Raw genomic sequence first — 27,692 nt, 5'->3', positions numbered from 1 at the left:
ATCACTTTTCGGCGCTCTAACATGATGCATTCTTAAAAGCTAAACTACCACAAGGATATCGAATTTACTTTCATATCTTTATTAATAAAATTCATTCACTTTTTACTAGCAAGTATGAACCATTTTGTGGTGTCCCTCCCACTCCCAATTTTCCATTCATATGGGTCCAGTGTAAAAACTAAGGGAATAAGAATCCCCGAATATTCTGGACGTGTGATCATGGCTCCTGCACCTCATCTTCTAGTTGTGTTCTCCTGGGGTGCCATGGACCCTGAATCGGTATAAACAAGTATACTTCAGGTGTCCCCAATTGCTAAGGATTTTAAGTTTCACACATAATAGAGATTCATTAACTTTATGCTGAAAATAAAGAAAAAAATAAAATTAATGCCTTATAAAGAAATTTATCTTAAAGAATTCCAAAGAACACTGATATAATGGAAAATTAAAACTTTTTTCTTTCTTTCCTGACATAAGTATTTTCACACATACCCATCTGATGGTTGATGATGAGCTACTGGAAGTAAAGAACTCATGAAAAGACACGTAGAGGGGGAGGAGAAGAGACTCAATGCAGTGGTCTAGACACCCAAGTGCCCTCTCACTGCCGCGGTCTCTCCCCCTCGGCGCTCTCTGCTAGCTGAGCCGGCAGGGAAAGGGAGGGCTCGATGTATGAAAACCAGATCTGTGAAGCCAACTATAAAACCAACTCAATATATGAGCCCACGTGCATGTGAATATACAATCAAATATCAAATTCTATAAACACTGCTTTTGGGGGCTTAGATTTTTTTCATCATTGGCCAAGAAGTGTCATAAAGCACTTATTTTTACATGGCATGAGACTCCTTCTACATCTCTTCAGTTATCTCCTCTGGTTAATGAGAAATAGCGTAATTATATTTCACACGTGAGATGAAAATATATTTCAGGGGTTCATAAGTAGTTAACAGTTATTGTTGCTGTTGCTGTTGTTGTTGTTGTTGTTGTTTCCCCATTAGGTTAGGAAGAGAAGTTTCCCTTATGTCATCTGGTATTAGATACTTAGATACTTACTCTCTCTTCCTCTGACCTGTCTCTGCCTCTACCCACCTGCTAGTGCAACACCATCCCACCCCCTTTACCCAAGGCAGGTGAGATAGTGGCCATAAAATGCAGTGTTATCCAGGGAACGAATAATTAAGAGAAGGACTGAGAAACTGCATATATGTAAAACAGTGATAGCAGAGGGGGAATAAATTGACTTAGAATCTGCTTTTGCATTGACCTGTCTTTTGCATTAAAATCCATAAAATCCACGTAAGCCTCGGAGCTGAGAACTGAAGCTCCACTAAGCCTTGCTCAACTCGTGCTCTTGTCAGAATTATTCCCACACACCACTTGGCATGGAGTAGTCCCAGCAAATCTCTCCCAGTGATGGAGCCGCTTGTATCTCATTTCCCAGGGCACCCATTACCTTGAGCTCAAACGTTTGAACGGTGGTTCCTGTTTTGTTATATATAAACTGGCCTAGGAAAATTTCTTCTCCTTCACATGTTTTAGTGATGCCCTGTAAAGAAAGCAACAGATATGGAGGTTGTAATAAATGGATGTACGGTTAAAATAAATGGAGGCAATTGTCTGTTCAAGTAGCAATAACTCACCAGACATCTTTGGGTGTCTACCAGAGGCACGGTGCTGTGCTAGTGCCTGTACTGACCTATACACCCAAAGGTGTTTAAGTTGGGGGGTAATGAGGCCAGGTGGAGGCTGATCACAGGGCTGACAAGATGGATAGATAGTTGGATAGATACTAGATAGATGACAGGTAGACAGACAATAGACAAATGAGAGAGATGATAGATAAATCGATGGTAGATAGATAGATAATACACAGATAGATGGACAGATAGACAGATAATAGACAGATAATAAATAGATGGATGATACACAGTTACATAGATGATAGATACTAACAGATATATGATAGATAGATGGATAGGTAGATAATAGATAGATAATACATAAGAAGGTAGATAAATAATAGATAAGTAGGTAGATGGATAATAGGTAGATAATAGATGACAGACAGATAGATGATAGGTACATAGATAGATAATACATAGATAGATGATAGGTGGGTAGACAGACAGATAACAGAGGATGCATAGATATATAGTTACATAGACAGATGACAGATGGATATAGGTAGAGATAGATAGATCGATGACCAATAGATAGACATACATAGAGCAAATCCCAGCACTAACTCTGGCCTAATAATTGTATTTGCAGTCAGCATACTTGGATTAAAATAAAAAAAACTGAGTCCCATCTTGACCCGATGTTTTCCAAAATGAGATAAACTTAAGCCAGTTTCCAGACTTTAATCAATTTCCTCCCAGCAGTGAGCTTTTGTGCACTGACAGAAACACTGACATGTACGTATGTAATTTCCCTCGTGCTTTTTACTCTCCTCTACCCCTCAAACAAGATTTGCGCGAGGAGAATGCACTGGTGCAAGTTAATTTATTTTGTGATCTAAAGTTTATTGTTAGGTTTCTTCAATTATGGTACCACCACAAAATAAGGGGTCCATTAGTTCAATCATTTTGAACTGATATTAATGAAAATATTAATATTAATCTATAACAATTTTTATTAGAAGAATTGGCTCCATCATAATTACATAATGTACTCACAATTACATGACTATTATAATTATATATGACTCGAGCCTTATGTACTGCTTTTAGCCTAGGAGTGGAGCGCTAATTTTATTTCCACCTGCTTTATTGCCTTGTTTTAATTTCACTTGGTTCATAAATTCTCTAACATAGAAGAAAATGATGAGAAGTAGTCTTCATTGCTAAAAGATTCCTGCTTGCGGGGTTCAGCCGTAATTCCTCTAAATAACGGGCAGCTCTGTGCACCTCTCTGAGATCGGGCTCATCTGCTCAAATTTAACCTAACAACTTTTCAGAGACACCTACTGTGGGGGGTGCAGGCTTGCATCAAAGGATGGTGGTCCTCTGTTTTGTAACCCAGAATCATGGAATTTATAGGCAGGCTGTTTAACACCAAGCCCTCCTCCCCTGAGATAGTAACATCAAAGGATTTAAATAAGGCATAAACATACAAAGAGAAAATGGGAGTAGACACTAAGACAAAAAAATCTGGAGATAGCCAGATGGTAACAGGAGAGTGCACAAGCTACTCTGGCTGTGGGTGCAGTGAACAGCTCACTGACTTACACTGCGGGTCCCAGAAAGGCTGGGGAGGGGAGAGGTATGCAGGAGGGGCCAAATCTGAGGCTTGGCTGACAGTCATTTCAAAAAGCACTTGGACCTCCAGTGCATGGGAGGTCATCGGCCCTCTCCTTCCTTGCAGCTCTGAAAGTACTGAACAGAAACAAGAGGCTTGAGTCATGCCCTGTGCACACTGGGTGGTGGCCCATGGCCCTCTTCTCCCCAGAAGCTCCCAGCAGGCTGCTCGTCAGCCAAACTGATACCTCCTATGGCCAATCAGGCCATCGCACCTGCAAAGCTCACTGTGGGCAAGCCCCACTGTGTGCACAAAGCTTCCAGCTGGCTTTTTACCGCTTAGCTCTTTTCTCCCTCTCTCTCTTTTCTACTGCTTAGCTCTTAGCACGGCACAGGAACATCACAGATATTTGAGAAAGGCACATTAGAAGAAAGATGGAAACTGTATGTACAGGTGGGGAAGTGGTATTTGGAAACAAAAACCTGAAGGGAGCAGGAGAAAATTAAACAAAACTATCGTTAATGCCAATTAATATCTTCAGAGGCATAAGAGAAGATACTGCATCTGTGAAAGAAAAAAAAACTAGACTCTAAAAAAGGGAATATTTACAAAAACAAGAAGTCTTAGAAAGTACAATCATGACAGCAGAAATAAAAATTCAATGCAGGGGTTAAGACATAAACTGATGAAGTCTTCCAGAAGGTGGAACAGAAAACAGAAAAGAAAAATAAGGGAGACACTATTTTTCAAAATAATAGATGAGATGATAAGTTGAATCCTCAGGATACAGAAATGAAATCCCACAATAACAGTCATGCAACAGGCTACCTAGCAAGCAGCCAGATTGAAACGGAAGGCCAGAGGGCTCCAGAAGGGATAGCTCAAGAAAAAAAAAAAAAAAGAAAGAAAGAAATAGAAAAGACAAGAAAGGGAAATTTGTGAATTATCTGACATGAATTAACATAATGGGAGAATAATTACACTTCTGAAGAAGAGTTTAGAAATGATTTAATGATAGGAAAACTATCAAAATACAAAACTAAACAAATTAAATAATAAATGAAGCAATAGTTATCCCAGAAACTTCAAAAAATTATGCAAGAAAATAAAATAGTATAAAGTACACTCTATGGCTCGACTGAGAACAATATTGTGCACATAGTCTCCATGAAAACACTGAATATTGATTGAAATAAAAAGACATGCGGTCTAGCAGTGCCTCAGACATTAAACATAGATTCACCATGTGATCCAGCAATTCCAAGAGGTATATACCCAAGGAAAACAAAAATCAATGTCCACACAAAAACTCGCACACAAACGTTCATAGCTGCATTATTCGTAATAGCCAAAAAAAGTGGTAATGATTCAAATGTCCATCAACTGATGAATGGATTTTTAAAATGTGGTACATTTATACAATGAAACATTATTCAGCAACAGAAGAAATAAAGTACTGACACATGCTACAAACATTATGAAAACTTTATGCTAAATGAAAGGAGGCTTTCACAAAAGACCACATGTTATATGATTCCACTTATATAAATGTCCAGAATAGGTAAATTTATAGAGACAAAGTTGATTAGTGGTTTCCAGGGGCGGAGGGAGTGGGATGGGAGGATGAGAAGTGACAGCTAAGGGGTGTGGGGTTTCTTTTGGGGGTCAAAAGAATATTTTAAAATTAATCATGGTGATGGATACACAACTCTGTGAATATACTAAAGGCCACTGAAGTGTGCACTTTATTTTTTTATTTTTTATTTTTTTATAAAGATGACCGGTAAGGGGATCTTAACCATTGACTTGGTGTTGTCAGCACCACGTTCACCCAATGGGCTAACCAGCCATCCCTATATGGGATCCGAACGTGTGGCCTTGGTGTTATCAGCACCACACTCTCCCGAGTGAGCCACGGGCCGGCCCCTGAAGTGTGCACTTTAAATGGGTGAATTAAATGTTTTGTAAATTATGGCTAGTCATCAAAAAAAAAAAAAAAGTTAAGACATAAACATATTGGGAGGATAGGGAAACCACAGAAGAGACCTAATCTTCATTTTCCATGGGAAGATGTCAGCAGATAAAACATCAAGAAATAACAGTAAAAGCAGATATGGGGCAAATACCCAAATAAGCAGCTAAAGTTGTTGGAGTGGAAGACTTGGGATAATGAGAATTGGAGGTGGAGAGAAGTGGGACAAGGAACCACTGTTTTATTACAAACTTTAGGGAAATATTTGATTTTTCATTGTATATGTATAATTTGATAAAAGCAAAAAATAAAATTAAGTAATTGAAATCATCTGATCCAACCCTCTCACTCTGTAAATGAGAAAACCAGAGGTCTCGGAAGTAAGCACAGGCCTGGGTAGCTGCACAGTGAAGACGAGAGTCCAGCTCCTCATTCCCAGCCAGCCACCTTCTATCACAACCCATTCTGAATGACAGATTTAGAGAGCTTCTCACATAGACAGAAAATTCCTTGGGTGCACTGGAGATGTTTCCTGAGGGAGAAACCTTCTCTGAGATGTGCTCCATGGTAACAGCAGTTGGTATGATCTTCCTGGCAAGCTTGATTAGGGTATAACCCTGGGAACCTGGGAAAGCCCAGCACTTTCCAGGGTAGACATCTGGCTGGAAAGAAACAACTGAATTAATTCTTATATCTGGGTATATGACTCCACCCCTATAATACTGGTCAGCTAATCACTACTGGCTACAGATCTCTCTTATGCTAATAATATAAAGGCATTGTGAAGGACACATATCAAACAGGAAAACTTCCAAGACACTGCTAGGTTTGGTGGTTCTTCCAGAGCACTTTATGCTTAAATCAGAGCCTTTTATCATATGTGCATGTTTTCTTTCATACCTCTGATTAGACTATAAGCAGCTAAAAAGGAGCTGGAGGGTATGAGTGGTGGCGGTGACGACGGTGGTCATTGTGGTGGTGGTAATAGTGGCTATAATGGTGGCAGTGGAGGTGATGGTGGTGGTGTGGGTGGTGGCAGGGATTATGATGGCGGTAAAAGTGGTGGAAGTGATGATGGTGATGATGGTTTTGGTGTTGATGGTGATGATGGTAGTGGTGGTGGTGGTGGTGGTGGTGGTGGTGGTGGTGGTGGTGATGGTGGGTGGTGGTGATGTTAGTGGTGATAGTGAAGATGGTGATGGTAACGGTGGTGTTCATGGTGGTGGTGATGATGGTGATGATGGTGGTGGTGGTCGTCATGGTGGTGATGGTGGTGGTGGTCGTCATGGTGGTGATGGTGGTGGTGGTGATGATGATGGTGATGGTGATGGTGGTGGTGGTGATGGTGGTGGTAGTGGTGGTGATGGTGGTGATAGTGAAGATGATGATGGTAACGATGGTGTTTGTGGTGGTGGTGGTGGTGGTGATGGTAATGTGGGGTGGTGGTGGTGGTGGTAGTGATAGTGTTGGGGATGGTGGTGGTGGTGGTGGTGGTGGTGGTGATGGTGGTGATAGTGTTGGTGATAGTGATGGTGGTGGTGGTGGTGATGGTGGCGATAGTGTTGGGGATGGTGGTAGTGGTGGTGATGGTGGTGGTGGTGATAGTGTTGGTGATGGTGGTGGTGGTGGTGGTGATGGTAGTGATAGTGTTGGTGTTGGTGATGGTGGTGGTGGTGGTGGTGGTGATGGTAGTGATAGTGTTGGGGGTGGGGGTGGTGGGGGTGGTGGTGGTGGTGGTGGTGGTGGTGGTGGTGGTGATAGTAGTGATAGTGTTGGGGATGGTGGTGGTGGTGGTGGTGGTGGTGGTGGTGATGGTAGTGATCGTGTTGGTGATGGTGATGGTGGTGGTGATGGTGGTGATAGTGTTGGTGATGGTGATGGTGGTGGTGGTGGTGATGGTAGTGATAGTGTTGGGGATGGTGGTGGAGGTGGTGATGGTGGTGGTGGTGATAGTGTTGGTGATAGTGTTGGTGATGGTGGTGGTGGTGGTGGTGGTGATAGTGTTGGTGATGTTGATCTTAGTGGTAAAGAAGAAAGATGAGGTCTAGCATTTTTTAGATCTAAACAATATCCTGTAATAAGAACCATGGGTTTTCTCCTGAAGGTACTTCTAAATTTGAAACTAATTTTAGGTGTGTGGATTATAGTTAAGAAGTGTGTTACTGTCTGTTGATGTCTACTGACTTTAGAATTGAACCTAAAGGTTCATTAAAAATCTTACTTCGAAATTTCTCCTGTTATAATTGGACTAATAAGAACCTGTGGTACGCACAGCACTTAACACGGTACTAGCACTTAGGGGACAAACATTGTTAACACATGTTTTTTGAATGGCTGAGGTTTTCAGTGGAAAAGGGAAGCCACAGAATCAACTCACAAAAAACTTACAAACTTAAAACTTACAGAAAATATTTGAGAAGAAAATAATCTAGTTTCCTGATCTTAAAGAAATAAATAATTAATTAATTAATTAATCATAATTTGCTAACAATAAAATTAGAAATAATTCATGCAGTGTAATGACTATAAAAAATGTAAGAAGATTTCAGGTTCTGTAACAAGTTTAGAGACTCATAACATTTTAAACATTAATAGTTTCATAATAAATAAAAACAAAATCCTAAAATAGAAATGGGTTCTTCTTAATTCAGCTTTTACCTGAAGGATAATATCTGGAGGCATTTCACAATTTAGGAACCCTATCCCATGCCAGTACAGTTTTGCTTTATTATTTCTGTAACTTTCTGAGGTCCCAGCTTCAATGATGGAGGCTCCTAAAATGATAAAATAATTTTTAAAATAAAACAATTACATACACAACTCAAAACACATCATTTGGATTTTAATAATGTCCTTGGAAAACTATTACTGGGCAAACTATAAATGAGGTAAAATACATACTTGGGAATTTGTAAGAAGAGTCTGACAGTTTTTATTACCACTGAAATTTTGTCACTTGAGAAAGTCATGTTTGTGTAGTTTCACAAAATTTCTGAAACTGATATGATAAAAATTGAATTAGAGATGGAAATATTATATATATTCTGTTTATTACCTAAAAAAGATGTATGGATCTCCATATTTTAAGAGGTCGTCTGATAAATGTGACTTCCTATCAGCCCTATTTACTCAAAAACAAAATAAAACAGAAAACTAACAATGTTGTAAGCATCGTTCAAATTATATTCATAATAGCAATTATGCAGGTTCGTTGAACTTTAATTTTAACCAAAGAAATATAAACTATACTCACCAAATATTATCCTTTCAGGTTACTCCATTTTAGAAGCAAAATGTACTTTATACTTAAGAAATAAAGTGCAAATCACTTTCTCAAATTTCATTTGGATAACACAATGTAACATTAAAATACATGTGCACCCTCACCCCCCAAAAATACATGTGCCCAACCAAATATCTGATTACCAGTCCTTTTTGTAATATGGCACAATTTGAAACAGTAAATGTGTACCAAGGGTTTCCAGATTTAGCCAGTAAAAATACAAGACTCCCATTTAAATTTGAATTTCAAATAGACAATAATTTTTTAGTACTACAATACAATATTTAGGACATATTTATACTAAAAGATTATTTGCTATTTGTCTGAAATTCAAATTTAACTGGTCATCTTTTATTTAATTTGGCAACCCTACCTGTACCTTGCTTTTGAAGGCTGTTACTGTCTGCTCAATTGATATTCCTACTCAATTGACTTATTGGAGAACTACATTGTCACCTGCTAATGTAAGGACTGACACCTCCCTTCCCCATAATCCTTTCAACAAAAAATTTAAATTGTAGTATTGTGAAGTTTTAAAATAATTCATACCTTTTTTAAAAAATAATAATTTCATACATTCACTTTTTTCATTAGTTTTTATTTTTAAATCAGCTTTATTGAGATATAATTCATATAACATAGAATTCACCCATTTATAGTGCACAATTCAATGTTTTTTAGTATATTCACAGAGTTGCGCAACCATCACCACAATCAATATTAGAACATTTAATCAGCCCATAAAGAAAACCAGAGCAATTGACAGTTGTTCCTCATTTTCCCCCAACCTCCCACCCCAGGCCAAGGCAATCACTAATCTATGTTCCATCTCTACAGATTTTCCTATTCTTGACATTCCTCCTGCAGTCCCTTCATAGTCAATCACAGTAGATAGCCTTTTGAATATGGCTACTTTCATTTAGCACAATGTAACTAAGATTCATGGGTGTCGTTCTGAGTATCAGTAGTTCATTACTTTTTATTGCCTGACAGATAGTATTCCATCGTAGGGATACATCACAGTTAGTCATTCATTCATCTGTTGACAGATATTTATTTCCAGTTTTGGTGATTATGAATACAGTTGCTATAGACATTCTCATACAGGTTTTGATGTGAACATAAGTTTTAATTTCTCTTAGGTAAATACCTAGAGGTGGGATCACTAGGTCATAAGATGTTATATTTAACTTCATAAGAAATTGTCAAACTGTTTTCCAAAATGGTTCTACCACATTACATTCTCACCAGCAGTGTATGAGACATCCAATTGTTTCCAAATCTTTTGCCCATTTTTTATTGTTTTTTTGTTATTAGTATTAAAGTTTGGTGGATACAAGTCCTTTGTCAAATATGTGGTTTGCCAACATTCTCTCCCAGCCTGTGACTTTTCCCTCTTTAAACTGTCTTTTGCAGAACAGAAGTAAATTTTGATGGAGCCCAAATTGTCCAATTCTTTTCCTTTTACAGGTCATCTTTTGGTGTCACATTTAAGAAATCTCTTCCTAACTCAAGATCAAAAAGATTTTCTCCTCTAGAAGTTTTATAACTTTAAGCTTTACATTTAGGCCTGTAACCCATTTGGAGATGATTTTTGTAAAGTGTGACTTATGAACCATTTATGAATGTCCACCTGTTGCAGTGTCATCGACTTGCATTTTCTCCTTTATCAATAATTAACTCACCATATTTGTGGGGACTGTTTCTGGGGTTTCTGTTTTGTTCCATTGGTTTCACCAATATCATGCTTTCTTGATTACTGTTACCTTTATAGTAAGCCTTAAAATCAGATAGTGCAAGTTCTCCAACTTTGTTCTTTTACAAAACTGATTTGGCTATTAGAGTTCCTTTGCCATTCCAGAAACAGCTGTCAATTTCTACAAACTCTTCTGCTGGAATTTTGATTAGGATTGTATTGAATCGATAGACAAGTGGGAAGTATTACCATTTTAATAGTATTGAGTCTTCTAATCCATGGACATGGTATATTTGTCCATTTATTTAGGTCTTCTTTTATTCCTTTCCTTAGTGTTTTCCAGTTTTTAGCATGCAGATCCCACACATTTTTTGTTAGACTTATTACTTAAGTCTTTCATGTTTTCTACTGCTACTGTGAATAGTACTGTTTTAATTTTTTTTCTTTCAATTTTTTATTACTAGTATATAAAAATTGTATATTATATATACACATATATACATATGTGTGAATTTGTAAACCTCTACTATTCTAGTAGATTTTTTTGGTGATTTTCCTATGCAAAAAATCTTGTCTGTGAATATAGACTTTTTTCTCCTTTCCCATTTGCATGCTTCTTTCCTCTCTTTCTCCCTCCACCTCCCTTCTTTGTTTCTTATCTTACTAGTTAGGATTTTTATTACAATGTTTAATAAGAATGGTGAGTGTAGACATCTTTCCTTTGTTTCTGATCTTCGGAGGAAAGTATTCAATATTTCATAAATAAAGTGTGATGTTAGCTGGAGGAATTTTGCATGTGTCCTTTATCAGGTGGAAAAACTTCTCTTTTTAGTCTGCTGACAGTTTTTTATCATAAATGGATATTGAATTTTGTTAAATGATTTTAGTGGACCTTATTTGATGATCTGATGATTAGATTTTTTCATCTGTTGACATAGTAAATTACATTGATTTATTTTCAAATGATCAACCAGCCTTGTACTTCTAGAATAAACCCCACATAGTCATGTTGTACTATCATTCTTACTGGATTCAACTTGCTAATATTTTGTTGAGCGACATTATATAATGATAAAAAAGGGCAACTTACCAGAAAACCATACTGATCCTAAATTTGATTGCATCTAAACGAGCTTCAAGATAGATGAAGGGAAGCCCTCTGTTCATGAGGTATATTGGCCTCTGTAATCCTTTTTTTGGAATGTCTTTGTATAGTTTTGATATCAGATAATGATAGCCTCATAAAATAAATTGAAATGTTTCTGTTTGTGCAGTAGCATTCTTTTTCAAATATTTGGTAGATATAGCTAGTGAAGCCATCTGAACTTGGAGTTTTCTTTTTTAGAAGGTTTTAACTATACATTTAATTTCTTTAATAAATATGGGTTATCTACTTCTTCCTTGAGTGAACTTTGATAGTTTGTGTATTTAAAAAAAAAATTATCCACTTCTTCTTAATTGTCAAATTTGGGGATATGATGTTGTTTATTATATTTACTTATTTTTTTATTCTGTAGGGTCTGTAGAGTTGTCCTCTCTTTTATTCCTGATATTGGCGATGTGTTTCTTCTCTCCCCACCCCCTGCCCCAATCTTTGGTTTGTCTGGCTAAAGTTACATCAGTTTGTCTTCAGAGAACTGGCTTTTGGCTTCATTGTCTTTCTCTTCAAATTTTATTGATTTTGTTCCTTTTTATTTACTTCCATCTTGCTTTAGGTCCTAGTGTATTAAGGCAGAAATTTAGATCATTGATTTTAGAATTCTCTTGTTTTCTAATATAAACACCTGTTGCTAAAAATTTTGCAACAACTTTAGTTGGAACCCATTAATTTTGATATTTTATGTTTTAATTTTCATTAACTCAAAATATTTTCTAATTTCTGTTGTAACTTCCTCTTTGACCCAGGGGTAATTTAGAAACGTATTGTTTAATTTCCAAATATTTGGGGATCTCCTAGAGATCTTTCTGCTGTTGATTTCTAGTTTACATTTCAATTATATTCAGAAAATATACCCTATGTGATTTCAATTATTTTACATTTATTAAGGTTTGCTTCATTGCCTAGAATATGACCTGTCTTTATCAAAGATTCATGTATATTTAGAAAGGTGTATTTTGATGTTGTTTAGTGCAATGTTTTATAAATGTCAATTAGATCAAGATTTTGAGAGTGTTGTTTAGATTTTTTACATTGTGGCTGATTTTCTACCTTCTTTATCCATTAATTACAGGGAAGAGTGTTGAAATCTTCAACTAAAATTGTGGATTTATATATTTTTCGTTTTAGTTCTGTCAGTTTTTACTTCATCTGTCTTAATGCAATCAATTTAGGATGATTATATCTTCTTGGTAAATAGCCATTTTTAATGTTATATAATCATAATGCAATGTTATATTTGATGGAGTTCCCAGAACTCATGTGTAAATCTGATCCCCAATGTGGCAGTGTTGGAAGCTGTTTGAGTCATGGGGGCAGATCCCTCATGAATGGATTAATGCTCTTCCTAAGTAGGGAGAGTAATGAGTGAGTTCTTGCTCTATTAGTTCCCGCAAAAGCTGGTTGTTTAAAAGACCCTGGCACCTTCTCTCTCTCTCTCTCTTGCTTCCTCTTGCTATGTGATCTGCTTGTACCCGCCGGCTGCCTACTGCTTTCCGCCATGAGTAGAAGCAGCCTGAGGCCCGTGCCAGATGCAGCTGTCCCAGAATCATAGGCCAAATAAACCTCTTTTCTTTATAAATTACCCAGTCTCAGGTATTTTATTATAGCAACACAAAATGGACTAATACAACATTGTAATGTAATAATAATAATTTTACGTGTCCTGAAGTTTACTCAGTCTGATACTAATATAGCCATTCCTTTGGTAAAAAAGTGTTGTTTGCATGGTACATCTTTTTCCATTCTTTTACTTTTAACCTATTTTTGTCATTATAATTAAAGTGGGTTTCTTATAGACAGCATGTATTTGAGTCTTGCTTTTCATCCAATCTGACAATCTTATGATTGGTGTGTCTAAACCATGTATATTTAATATGTTTTTGACGTGGTTGGATTTAAGTCTACTATTCTTTTTCTTTTTGTCTCTCAGTTTTTCTTGATCTGCTACCCTTCTCCTGCCTTCTTTTAAATTAGTTGAACTTTTAAATTCCATTTTAATTTATCTATTGACTTTTCGGTATCCTTTTTTGTTTGTTTGTTTGGTTGGTTGGTTGGTTTTTTACTGGTTGTTCTGATGATTGCAATGCACATACCTAAACTTTCATAGTTTATTTAGAGTTAATATTTTAACACTTCATATGAAATTTGTACAATCATAAAGGTCCCTTTAACCTCACCCAGTGACTTTTCCTTTATAGCTGCTGTAGTGTTACATCTACATGTATTAAAACCCCATCAGAAAATGTTATAATTTTTCCCTTCAACAGCCATACATATTTTAAAGAACTTAAGAATAGAAAATTACCTCACATTTTTCTTATCTGTTGCTCTTTCTTCATCCTGAAGTCCCAAGTTTCCTTTTGGCATCATTTCTCTTAAGCTGAAGAACTGTGAGAACCCCCCACGGCAAATAGTCATAGATAATTAGCCTTAGAAGAGCCAGTTTGTAGACTACATTTAAGCAGAATGCTAGCCATAAAGAAGTCTTTTTTAACTTGGACTCACAGCCTAGTTTGTGGGAAAACACTGCAGAGTTAACCACTCCTCCTCTGAAGTCACAGCTATCTGAGGAGACAACATCCAGCTTGTGGAAACCAGATAACACCCACATCCCAAAGATAAGTTGAAGAGTTACAGGACTGACCATGACATAATGCATAGCCTGGAGTCTGTGAAATTGCACATAGCATCCTCCTGATGGGAATAACTTCCCCTTTTGTTTCCCACACTTTTCCCCTTAAAAGCCGTTGCTGGGGATCCTGAGCCTTTGAGACAGTTTTAGTCTGACTGTCTCCCAGGCCTGCTAATAAAGGCATCCAGTCCTTGCATCAACATATGACTTACGAGTCTTCTGTCTCTGGCGAAAGGGTGGCTGAACCTGGCTCCTATGACACTTCATCTCTCGGTTCTGTCAGCAGAGAATTCTCCTAGTTTTTCTAGTTTTCCTTCATCTAAGAAATTCTTCATTTCACCTTCTTTCCTGAAGGATATTTTTGATGGATTTAGAATTCTGCAGTGACATTTCCTTTTCTTCAGCACTTTAAAGATGTAGTTTCCTTCTCTTCTGCTCTCCCGGATTTCCGATAAGAAGTCTGCAGTTATTTGCATTATTATTCTCCTATATGTAATATGTTGGTTGTTTTTTGGTTTTTGGTTTTTCCCTCTAGCTGCTTTCAAGATTTTTTCTTCACCTTTGATTTTAAAAATTTAATTATGAAGTGTCTGGATGTAGTTTTTCTTGAGTTTATCTTATTTCTGATTTGCTGAGTTTCCTGAATTTGTAAATTTTTTTTTTTTTTTTACCAACTTTGAGATGTTTTTGGCCATTATTTCTTCAAATTATTTTTCTGCATTGATCTCTCCCTTATTTCCCTCTGAGGATACAAGGGCAAGAATATTACACCTTTTTGTATTGCTCCATAGGTTCCTGAAGCTCTGTTCTTTTTTTTTTTTTTTTTTTTTCAATTTTTCTATTTCTTTCTTTGAACTGGGTAATTTTTATTGATCTGTCTTCAGTTTCACTTCTTCTTTTCACTACCATCGTCTTTCTATTATTAAGCCCATATAGTTAATTTTCTTTTCAGACATTGTATCTTTCAGTTCTAAAATGTCCATCCGGTTCTTTTTTTAATAGTGTCTCTTTCTTGACTGAGAACTTGTATCTTCATTCATTTCAGGTGTGCTTACATTCACCTTGTGAAGCACAGTTACTTTAGCTGCTTCAAGACAGCTTGACAATTCCAACATCTGTGTCATTATAAGGTTGGAATCTATTGATTGCCTTTTCCCTTGGAAAATGGCCTCATTTTCGTAGGACTTTGCATGTTGAGTAATTGTGAATCATACCCTGGACATACTGAATATCATACTGTGAGACTCTGAATCCTGTAACAATCCACTAGGGCATGACTTGTTTGTTTCATCAGACATCAACCCAGAGATGTTCAGAGCAACCTCCTTTTCTACAGGTGGTGGTTCCAACCTCAGTTCAGTTTTCAAAGTCTTTGCTACAGGCCTGTCTTGCACATGGGCCACCCAGGAGTTAGTCCAAGACTGAGCCATCTGTTGTCAGACTCTCAAATTCTCTGCTGTGCTGCTTTGGGACAGTGCCTGAGAATGAGCAGCCCAGAGGAAAGCAGCTCTGTAATCACAGCCTGCTTCAGCCTAAGCTGTGAGAGACAAGAACAGAGCAGACCCACGCGGCTCACTTCTCCAGTTTTTGTTTCCTCTCTACCAGCTGCCTGCTTTTGTTTAGTTTCAATCACACTCAGGTAGTTGCTTTTTGAATTTTGTCTGGATTATTTTGTTGTCATCAGTTGGAGAAAGAGATTAAGAGATTAAAATGGGCTTTCTCCATCTTGGCCAAACTGCAAGCTGATTTTCTGTTTTCACGCTGACAGTAAATGAGAGGCCCGAATGTTTTCTGCTTTTCCCTATCCTACGTGGGATATCCATGGGCCTCTATGTGTCATCATGGGTTTTTCAAAGTGGAAGTTGTCAGTTCGTTTAACAGAAAAGAAGGAAGAAGGTACAAAAGAAGGATATCCGAGTGCCAAGACTGAAAAAACAGAAAGAACTCTGGTTTTCCTCCCCATCTTATCCAAGCTCATGTTTCAGGAAAATTCTGCTCTCTTGCTCTCTCAAAAAACACACACTCACATGAGTGAATGATCATTCTGTTCCAGGTCACACAAGGTAGAGAGTTACCGTGTAAGTGTGAGGGTCAGCTGATTAAAACCAGTGTGACTGTGGCCTTTACGTCTCCTCCCTACTTTCCTTCCACGTTGTTCATCGAACACTTATTTTTCATAGACTACTACAGGCAGGTTAATGATTCACAGCCTAAACCCTTAAGAATTCATTTCAGTTAGATATTAGAAGATATCGAAAATATTACATTCTATACAATCTTTAAACAGTATCATTTTATCACTAATAATGCAATTAGATTAGTCATTATAACTCATGTTAGTATAAAATAATATAAAATGTAATGTTTTCTATGCTTAAAATACTTTCTGCCTTCCCTGGCTTCAGTGTAGCGTCTCAGCTTTCTCCGTGGTCCTTCTAGATGCCTGCTAATGAAGCTGCACAGATTTTGTGACCTCTAAGATTTTCATTCACAAAGCAATCAGTGGAAAACATTTCTACTCTCTTTTTTATTCTCTAGATTTATTAATTTTTCACCTTTCTCAAGTTATTAGGTAGATAAATATGTTTTCCTAATAAGAACATTTAGAGAATAGAGACCCTCTGGAAGCATTCTTCTTTTTTTTAATTTTTTTCCCCCACTGGTCTCTTCACCTTGTCTATACTCACCAGCTGACTTCAGGGCATAATCAGCCATCTGGACTTGGTCCTCTCTCAACTTTTTAAGCACATAATCTACCAAGACTGACATTTCCTGTACAAATTTTAAAAACAGTTTTCTGTTAACAATGTCTGTCATCTACTTGAGTTTTGGTGGACCTAAGTTCCTTAATCTGCAAAATAATAACAGTGAAATCGTACCGAGCTGCCCTCTGAGCCAGGCACTGCACAAGAATTTGGAATGTCACCTGCACAGCTCCGTGGGAGCCGTCCTTTTTCAGCATACAAGGTAACTAAAGCTAAGACGCGTCCACCCAGCAAAGTGGAGCTGGGGCCCCTTCTGAAGCCCTAACCACTGCCCCACAGTGCTCTCCAGTGAGGAGTAGGATGAGGCTGTGCTACATGAGCTGCTGTGTTCTCTCTCTCATCAGTCCTGTGCTTAGCGATAAAGTCTTGAGCATTCTACAGTTATTTGGGAATCCAGGAAGTTTACACAAACCACACAATTTCTTATATTAGAAATTTTCATCCAGTTGAATTAATATTGGGATCTGAAGAATGCTCTGATTCTAAAGAAGAGAAAAAAAAACCAAGCATCCTGTGCAGGCATAACCGTTTGAGTTCGAACTGACTAACCATAACACAGTGACAAGGACAAAATGGGCCGGAGGACAGGAGCTGCTCAGTGTCAGATTTCTGTGCATTTCAAAAAGTAGACACATTAAGGAAGGGAAAAGGTAGTGCTGGTTGCAGTAGAGGTGACGCAAAACAAGGCTCATTGGTTTTGTGGTAATTTTGACTAAATCTGGTGCTGACTGGGCTGGACACACCCGTGCAGGTGGCGAATAAATGCCTTTGACTATTGAGTACTTGTGCACACCACAGACATTCAGAGACTGCCGTTTCTGAATGATAATTTTTGTTTTTCACTGAAAATAATGCAGATTCAGTTACTAATTTTGGTTGGAAGTAAGTCACACTGCAACACAATGTCCGCACTGTGACACAGCACTTGTGAAAAAGTGGATGTCCAAGGGCCAGCCTGAGCGAAAGAAAGCTAAGGTCAGGGAAGAATGCTCACACAGGGACACAAGCGACCACCAGCCAGCGCTGGATTCTCGCTCTGCGAAGGAACCGGGCACGGCACGGGAGGGGACCCTGGGGACCCTGGGGACTCTCTGCGTCCCGCACGCCGCCCGGCCCGCCTCGCCTGGTCCTCCGCGTCCAGGTGCTCGTGGTCCTCGGCGGGCTCCCCGTGGGCATCCCCGCTGTCACTGTGTGTACCATCCTTCAGATCTCTCAGTAGTGCCTTCAGGACGTCGATTTGTTCAATTAAAAATAGAATTTCACGAAAGTTGTTCTCCAAAGTCTGGCTTTCCCGCCTGCAAACAAAGAACCACAACGTGAAAGGAGAAGTCGCCTCTCGCGTCCGCGACAGGTGCTGGGCTTGGTGCCAGCCACGCGGAGAGGTGCTTTGTGCTGCGGAAGGAATCAGCTCTTGAGGGAGGGGACAGCAAGGAATGCCCTTTGTCTAAGGCGTTTCCTTACCCTACAAAAGAAAAGCAAAGACTTTGAGCGGAAGCTTTCCTGAGGGCATCCTAGGGCTTGGCTGGGCTCTGACGGCACAGATGGGGCACGTTCAACCTGCTTGTCCCTCGCTGGGTGACTTGGCACGTGTGACTCCTAAACCCGAAATGCCACCCTCCTTTAAATTGGGGACACCTTGCATTTCAAGTGTAGTACTGCAGCCTGGCATTCTGTGGAGGTGCAAGGAGCGGCGGGATCCAGCCGGGGGCAGCTGCCCTCTACCGATTTTACAGCCTGAGCGTGCAAGAGTTTGCTTTCCAGAATGCATTCTACTCCTTTGACAGTTTGAAAATTACTGGTCGAGAGAATTTTGAAAGTCAAGGAGAAATAGGTATTTCTTTATGTTGAAAATATATGTATAAGCACTACTTGTCAAGTATTTTTTCACAAATGGTAAAACATGTTTAAAATTGGGAAAATACAAACATTTTGAAGAAATACGCACTATTAAATTTTGGTGTTTTTCTGACAGTTTTTATTCCATGCAAAAAAAACTGGTAACAAGATAGAAATCATTTTTATAATTTCGTGTCCTACTACACTTCCCAAATCCAATATATTTCAGAATTATTTTAATGGCTTCAAAATTCTCCATTACATGAATGTGCTATGATGTATTTAAACATTGGTCTGTTTTTCTCATCTAGGGTGTTTTCCATTTTTTATGATCATAAATAATATTGAAAGCACATCCCAGTGCATATTTCCTTAAAGAATGATCCATATAAAATGGCAAGTAATTTCCTAAAGTAATAAAAACGCTATTGTTTTGTTTTAAAAATACATGCTTACTATAAAGAAAAAAATTAAGAGATACAGAAAAGTGTAAGAAAGAAAAATTACCCAAAACTTCACTCCCAGAAATAACCCTTATCAATACGTGGTGACATCGTTCCTAGCATTCCTCTATGCACATGTGCAGATGGGAAGGAAGGAGGAGGGTAGAAAAAGAAGGAAGAAAGGATTAAAGGGTCAGAAGTGAGTCAATCTGTACATGCTAGATATATAACATCAAAATAGTATTTTTATTTTTATTGAATTTATCAGAAGAGGGAACAACCCAAGAAAAACTGCATTTCCTCCTTTACGCATAATACATTCTTTTACAGCAGATCTACTTTTTCATTGTAGACAAGAGGAAAAGGACAGAAAAAAACACTCTTGGCGAAGAAAGGCATGATATTGTGGAAAAATGATTTTGTGTCTGTGAGTGTCGTAGCTGGCCAGTACAGGGATCGAACCCTTGACCTTGGTGTTAGCAGCACCATGCTCCAACTAACTGAGCTAACCAGCCAACCGCTGGAAAAATGATGTTAGTTTTATAATTTTACAGAAACATTTCAGTATTTGGAACCACACCAGAAAGTGACATTTATCAGAAAATCTCACTCACTTTAAAAGCTCCAGTTGCTCTTTAGGCATACGAAGTCTGGCCTGGAAAAAAGAGAGAGAGAGAGAAATCATTCTGAATCCTTCCTATTCAGATAGAGTTATTTTTCTTTTCTCAGAAAGGAAAGGGGAAAGAAATCTCACTGGGGCCTTTGATATACGCCACGTGACAGCAGGGACACAGGAGCACCCTCTGAGGTGCCCGCACCTCTCTTGGCCTGACCTGTGCACGGTCATCATATTTGGAGGAGTTGGTGTAACACACAAATCTGTTTAATAATGACTGACATTCAACAGGAGCTCTAAGATGGGTACATAATTCTCTGTTTCTCAAGATTGTGAAAGTATGAACAGAGTCTGAGGGAGGAGGAGGCGGGGAGGAAAGGAGGAGGGAAGGGGGGAAGGGCGGGTGCCCTGGCTGGTTTGGAAAAGCCCAGGGAGCAGATGACATCAGAGGGCCATGCTGCGCCCTTTAGGCTTGTCCCTGTAAACAAGGAGGGGACTCCCATGTACAAATAAGAAAGGGATGTGATTATCTGGGGGTTAGGTTAGCAATAACAATCAGAAGAATTACAGACATTTAACGCTGACAAGGTGTCTGGTATGAATAGTCTCATGTTTGAACAGGTGGTGCCCAAACCAAGATGAGAATGACCACAGAGAAACGAGTTGCTCTTTTGGACACGCTGTGTGGCCATGGGGCCGCTATGGCGGCAGTCAGTAAGGAGCTGGACACTGGAGAAAGAGCGGAGGCTGAGATGCAGGCAGGGCTCTGGGCTGCACCCCAGCTGCTGCACACCCTGTCACTCGGCCTGGAATGGAGAATGGCCTTACCACCCCTCCTGCCCACTGAGAAGACCTCGCTCCTCAGGCCAGGCTGGCCAGCACCTCTGTGTTCTCAGCTTACCCTGCTACGTGTCTTCCACATGTGGTGCTGGCTGCTCATGTTTCAGACACGCTACTGTCTCTGGCCTGGGAACGTCCTGAAGCCTTGCACACCCTCCCCATCTGTACCCAGCGTGACACACACACACGCACACTCACACACACATGCACACACTAACACACATACAGCACCTATTCCAACACAGGGCATTTGCAGGAAGCCAGTAATACTACCTGTGTATACAGTGACAAAAGGGGGCCAAAAGACAGAGCCTTGGGGACACCAGCGTTAAAGGGAGCAGACGTCAACACAGTGGCCAGGTGGCAAGAGAGGGAGGAGATATGTGGAAGGATGATCTTCTCCCAGGAGAACACCTACGGGGAAGGGCCTCTGACATCCTTTCTCCGCAGTCTGGAACCCACCTTCCCTGACATATTTTACTGAAAGTGGTTTATTGTTGGTTAGGATTTCGGCACCTCTGACCGCATGCCAAGAAAACAGTGTGGAACAGGAATGATCCAGAATGAAAGGCTGATGCCAGCACTCTATTCTCCTGGGCTTAAATTATAACCTTAAATCTAGCAGGATCCCAGCAGCACTTCCAGAGTTCTGTCCCCACATAGTCCTCCTGCCAGGCTGGGAAGTAGACACCTGGGCATTTGCGGGTCCCTCGCTTTCAGCAGCAAAGCTCACACTCAGGCGCCCAACAGAGAACTCAAAGGACTACATGAGTTTCCTGGGGCTGCCTTAAATGACCGCAAGCTGGGTGGCAGAGAACAACAGAGACGTATTCTCTCACACTCTGGAGGCCAGAAGTCTAGGCTGAGGTGTCTGCGGGGCCACACTTTCCTCTGAAGGCCCTCAGGGGGATCCTGTTTCTCTCCTCTTCCAGCATCTGGTGGCTATAGGCATTCCCTGGCTTGTGGCTGCGACACTGCAGTCTCTGCGTCTGTCTGCCTGCAGCCACCACCTCTTCTCTCGTGTGTCTCTCCTCTGTATGTCGTCAATAAGCACACTTGTCATCGGATTTAGGGCCTACTGGGTAATCCAGGATGACTTCATCTCAAGATCATTAATTACATCTGCAGAAACCCTTTTTCCAAATAAAGTCCACATTCACAGGTTCTGGGGGTCAGGATGTGGACATATCTTTTGGGGGGGCACCTTTCAACCCCCTACAGTGACCATCAATGTGTTATCTGGGAAATAACGTTCCCTCTTTCTCCACTGATTAATCTGCTTTTCTGTTCAAAAACTCTGACTTCCTCTCAGTTTGCTCTGCCTAAAACAGCGCAGCTCACAGAGGAACATTCCACAAACGCTGTCGTGGGGTGTATGATAACGGTGTCAGAACAGAATGCAGTGTGGTGTGGCACACAGAAAAAATTGTCTTGCTTTATTTCCTGAGCAATTTAATGTCTTGTATGCTCTCCTTGACATTTCTCATTGGACAGGGACATGGATATTGGAGCTTATTATTAGTAGGTGGAGATTCTTATGTCTAGTTTTTCAGATTCTGTTCGAGTAAGATCCCTGTCAGTAGGGGCAGCATATTCTACTTTTTTTTTTTTTTTTCTGTTCTAGCCTTAGAAGAACATATAGGAAGTACTCTTTAATTCGCTGATAAATGAATTTGAGAGTTCCTTGAAAACTAACATTTTCCACAATGTTTAAAACTTTTTCATTTTGCCTCATTCCCAAAAGCATTTTTCAGGCAGGTCCCACTACAGGAATATGAATAGTATAAAAACATGTAGGACAAAAAAAATAAGGGAGGAAATAAAAATGAAGAGAATAAAGATTGGAAAAGATAACAGAAGTATGTGGTTGGAACATGTTCATGCCTTAAATTCCTAGAAGCTATTAGCCATGGGCCAGAAACTTGTTTTCGAGTATCATAGAATCGTAGCAACCAAATTGGGGGGGGGGGGAGGCAATGACCAGAATCTACAGCATCTACAGTGAGAAAAAAGAATCAAGTGTCGCAGAGGCTGCTCTGTGTACAGTTCGTAATCCCTATGCACTGCTCCTGGTGATAAGATCGGTGCTGGGTTTCCTAAGAACTTGCCTAGAACAGCCCCCCCGGCGGACGTGGATCTTTTCTCCAGGTCTTATGTATTAGTGGTTTGATCTTCACTATGACTGTCTACAGCGTGGGAAATCCCATTATAGGAATTGAAAGGTGGGGCCTTGAAGAGGTGATTAGATTCTGAGGACTCTGCCAAGTGAATGGATTAAAAATGGTGGCCAGGGGTGTGGTTCTGGGGGCTTTAAAAGGAGAGTGCCCAAGGAGCTCTCTCTCTCTCTCTCTCTCTCTCTGCTCTGCCATTTTCTGCCATGTGAGACCTGTGGGTTTCTGTCACTACCACCACGGCTTTCGTCAAATGTGTCCCCTGGATTTTGGACTCTGCAGCCTCTGGAACTGTAAGCAATAACTTTCGTTTCTTCAAAAATCACCCAGATTCAGGTATTTATGTTACAAGCAACAGAAATGGACTAATACAGAGGCAACGCCTCACCAAATGTTAGGATGTCCAGAGCATTTGTTAAGGCAGCACAGCCTCCAGGGATATTGTTTTCTGCAACAAAGCTCCTGATAAAACCTCCATGCCCAATCCTCATAATGGAGTAGGGAAAGACATATCTGCAGGTGCAGTCAGTTGAGCAGGTGTAGGATTTACAGCCTCCTGAGATAGAAAGGCGTCTAGTAGAGGGAGGCAAAGAAATAGCTACATGCAGAGCCACAGTTTTATTTGCTTTTTGTTTTTTCAGATAATGTTGACTGAGACCCTAAGTTTTATGGCTTAGAACATGGCTCCAGGGCCGGCCCGTGGCTCACTCGGGAGAGTGTGGTGCTGATAACACCAAGGCTACGGGTTCGGATCCCATATAGGGATGGCCTGTTAGCTCACTGGGTGAGTGTGGTGCTAACAACACCAAGTCAAGAGTTAAGATCCCCTTACCAGTCATCTTTTAAAAAAAAAAAAAAAAAAGAACATGGCTCCAGTAATTTGAGCTGGGACAAATTCAATGAAATATTAACAGATGTCTCACATGGCCATTAAAAAAAAAAAAACTTTTTTTTCTCAGCAAAATCCTATAAGACATCTAATTTCAAACCATATAATTTTGAGATAAATCCTAGAAGATATAATGGTTGCAGACTGTTCCCCCAGGTAAATAAGTAAGCTTGTTCCTTAATATAGGATTTTATATATAATCCAATTAAATGTTGAAGTAAGTAATTTGAAATCATTAGTCTTGAACTCTTCACTGTGATTGCTATGGCTTGAATGTTTATGTCCCCTCAAAATTCATGTTGAAACTTAATCCCCACGGTGGTGGTCTTAAGAGGAGGGGCCTGTGAGGTCACGAGCGCTCTGCTCTTGTGAAGGGATAAGTGCCTCATAAAAGGGTTGGAGGGAACTAGTTAAGCCCCTTTTGTCCTTCCACCTGCTGCCATGTGAAGACACTGAAGAAGACCCTCAGCACACACAGAATTCAGCGCCTTGACCTTGGACTCCCCAGCCTCCAGAACTGTGAGAAATAAATGTCTGTTCTTCATAAATTACCCAGTCTGTGGTATTTTGTTATGGCAGCACAAATGGACTAAGACAGCAATGGTGATTCTAAAGTCACTGAGGCTGCACAGTGTGGAGCAATAATTCTCTCCCTCAGCTCAGCAGTGAGCAGACGGCAGGCCCAGTGCCTGCAAAGTCTGGGCTGGAATTTCAGCTCTGGAATTGGCAGCTGTGTAACATCAGACTAGTTTTCTTCTTTGTTCTGATCCAGCTTCCTAATCTACAGATGAATTTAGTAATGCTCTTATTAAGGGGTCATGTTGAGGATAAAGTAAAATGTGCATCACTGTTGGTGCATAACTATTATAACCCTGTTCCCCATGGTAGCAGATGAGGAGGCACGTACAGCTTTCTGAAAAGCAATATCAAGTCATTAAGTTTCAATATAAAGGTCATCTAAAAACGATAAATGTTCTTTGTTTATCCTTCTTTTAGTTTATCCTAAGTAAATAATCAGGATGGGTAGAAAGATTCAGCCACAAGGATGTTTATGTTTATAATACTGAAAAGCTGAAAATAATCCAGTTGTTCTGAAATAAGTATTTATTGAATACATATTTTATTCATTATATTTGGATATTATTCATTGGAGTATCAGTCAGCCATAAAATGCTGTTACAAAATAATATCTGAAGACAAAGGAATATGTTTAGAATCTGTTGTTATTAAATGAATAAAAACAAGCCACAAAACAGCATCTATTGCACATAGTTTGGGACCTATACAGGGCTCACACAGAAATAAGTCAATTCAGTCATAAGTGGTTTCCAACAGAGCTCTTGTCTGTGTGAAAACCAGAGTAAACTGTACAAAAAACCTAAACCACAGCCTCATAGAAAATACCGTCCTTAGAAACACAGCTTAGAAATTTTTAAAGGGAAAGCATTGTTGAGTATGCTGATCAGTCTAAAGCTGGGAGGTGAAAGGGCAGGATGCTTTTTTTTAAATGGAATAAACAACATTCAGATCATTCATTCATTCATGTAGATTTTTATTGAGTCTCCAGGTTCCTAGGGACAATATTAGGCTCTAGACAAGCTCCCTGCTCACTACATTTTAGCAGAAGGGGAAGAAGGCAGGAAAAGTGTTGGCAGAGAAAATAATGACAGTCTTGACATAAAGGAGAGGTACCTTTAGGATGTCTCTCTTCCTGGATGTTGTCTCAGGTAGTCTGAGTGCTCACAGAAGCCTGTCTGAGGATGTGACAATCACGCTGGGCTAGAATGTCAGAAAGGAACCCCCCTGCAAAGAGTGTGGCAGAACACTGTGGGCAGACAAGGTACCCAATATTCAGGCCCTGAAGGAATCTGCCATGAATGTATTATGAACGTATTAGTCAAGGTTCTTCAGAGAAACAGAACCAATTTGATGTATATAGAGAGAGAAATCTATTTCAAGGAATTGGCTCACATGATTGTGGGGACCAGCAAGTGTGAAATTGTCAGGGCTGGCTGGCAGGCCAGAGAATCAGGGAGAAGTGCACATTAAAGCTCGAGTCTGAAGGCCACTTGGAAGCAGAATTCCATCTCTGTTGGGGATCTCAGTCTTTCCTCTGAAGACCTTCAACTGATTAGATGATGCCCACCCACATTGTGGAGGGTGATCTGCCTTACCCAAAATCTGCTGACTTTTTTTTTTTTTTTACCTCAAAACAACTGCTATTTTTATTTTATGATGTCTTCCTTGAGTTATTATCACTGTGCATACACGATTTTACACAGGTGTAATCAAGGCTTGGAATCTGTTTTGCACTTTTCCTTTTTTTTTTTTTTTAAATTTTATTTTGTCGATATACATTTTGGCTGATTATTGCTCCCCATCACCAGAACCTCCCTCCCTTCTCCCTCCCCCCCTCCCCCCCCCCCGACAATGTCCTTTCTGTTTGCTTGTCGTATCAACTTCAAGTAATTGTGGTTGATATATCTTCTTCCCCCCCACCCCGGTTTTGTGTGTGTGTGTGTGTGTGTGTGAATTTATATATTAATTTTTAGCTCCCACCAATAAGTGAGAACATGTGGTATTTCTCTTTCTGTGCCTGACTTGTTTCACTTAATATAATTCTCTCGAGGTCCATCCATGTTGTTGCAAATGGCAGTATTTCATTCGTTTTTATAGCTGAGTAGTAGTCCATTGTGTAGATATACCACATTTTCCGTATCCACTCATCTGATGATGGGCATTTGGGCTGGTTCCAACTCTTGGCTATTGTAAAGAGTGCTGCGATGAACATTGGGGAACAGGTATACCTTCGACTTGATGATTTCCATTCCTCTGGGTATATTCCCAACAGTGGGATAGCTGGGTCGTATGGTAGATCTATCTGCAATTGTTTGAGGAACCTCCATACCATCTTCCATAGAGGCTGCACCATTTTGCAGTCCCACCAACAATGTATGAGAGTTCCTTTTTCTTGGCAACCTCACCAGCATTTATCGTTCAGAGTCTTTTCAATTTTAGCCATCCTAACTGGGGTTAGATGGTATCTCAGTGTGGTTTTGATTTGCATTTCCCGGATGCTGAGTGATGTTGAGCATTTTTTCATATGTCTGTTGGCCGTTTGTATATCTTCCTTAGAGAAATGCCTACTTAGCTCTTTTGCCCATTTTTTAATTGGGTTGCTTGTTTTCTTCTTGTAAAGTTGTTTGAGTTCCTTATATATTCTGGATATTAATCCTTTGTCAGATGTATATTTTGCAAATATTTTCTCCCACTCTGTTGGTTGTCTTTTAACTCTGTTTATTGTTTCTTTTGCTGTGCAGAAGCTTTTTAGTTTGATATAATCCCATTTGTTTATTTTTCCTTTGGTTGCCCGTGCTTTTGGGGTCGTATTCATGAAGTCTGTGTCTAGTCCTATTTCCTGAAGTGTTTCTCCTATGTTTTCTTTAAGAAGTTTTATTGTTTCAGGGTGTATATTTAAATCCTTAATCTATTTTGAGTTGATTTTAGTATGCAGTGAGAGGTATGGATCTAGTTTCATTCTCCTGCTTATGGATATCCAGTTATCCCAGCACCATTTGCTGAAGAGGCAGTCCCTTTGCCAGTGAATAGGCTTGGTGCCTTTGTCAAAGATCAGATGGCAGTAAGTGTGTGGGTTGATTTCTGGATTCTCTATTCTATTCCATTGGTCAGTGTGTCTGTTTTTATGCCAGTACCATACTGTTTTGGTTATTATAGCTTTGTAGTATAGCTTAAAGTCAGGTAGTGTTATGCCTCCAGCTTTATTTTTTTTGCTCAGCATTGCTTTGGCTATGCGTGGTCTTTTATTGTTCCATATAAATGACTGGATAGTTTTTTCCATTTCTGAGAAAAATGTCTTTGGAATTTTGATGGGGATTGCATTGAATTTGTATATCACTTTGGGTAGTATGGACATTTTCACTATGTTGATTCTTCCAATCCAAGAGCATGGGATATCTTTCCATCTTCTTGTATGCTCTCTAATTTCTCTCAGCAGTGGTTTGTAGTTCTCATTATAGAGATTTTTCACCTCCTTGGTTAACTCAATTCCTAAGTATTTTATTTTTTTGGTGGCTATTGTAAATGGGCAGGCTTTCTTGATTTCTCGTTCTGCATGTTCACTATTGGA

General features: G+C 39.5%; 1 protein-coding gene across 1 annotated transcript in view; it reads right to left on the bottom strand.

Annotated features, from left to right (window-relative positions):
- Window positions 1-240: 240 nt before the first annotated feature.
- Window positions 241-27,692, bottom strand: part of SUN3 (Sad1 and UNC84 domain containing 3) — a 38,125-nt gene continuing 10,673 nt past the window's right edge. Inside the window, exons 4-10 of the mRNA XM_063087917.1 lie at window positions 19,644-19,684; window positions 17,874-18,045; window positions 16,673-16,757; window positions 7,874-7,989; window positions 5,710-5,877; window positions 1,457-1,549; window positions 241-360 (exon numbers count right to left, since the gene is read on the bottom strand). Coding sequence (XP_062943987.1) covers window positions 241-360; window positions 1,457-1,549; window positions 5,710-5,877; window positions 7,874-7,989; window positions 16,673-16,757; window positions 17,874-18,045; window positions 19,644-19,684 — 795 coding nt within the window. The remainder of the gene's footprint in view (window positions 361-1,456; window positions 1,550-5,709; window positions 5,878-7,873; window positions 7,990-16,672; window positions 16,758-17,873; window positions 18,046-19,643; window positions 19,685-27,692) is intronic.

Source organism: Cynocephalus volans, chromosome 2 (genome assembly GCF_027409185.1).
Source record: "Cynocephalus volans isolate mCynVol1 chromosome 2, mCynVol1.pri, whole genome shotgun sequence".
Classification (NCBI taxonomy): Eukaryota; Metazoa; Chordata; class Mammalia; order Dermoptera; family Cynocephalidae; genus Cynocephalus; species Cynocephalus volans.
Note: the sequence above shows the minus strand (reverse complement) of the source record. Positions and strands in the feature narration are given on the sequence as shown.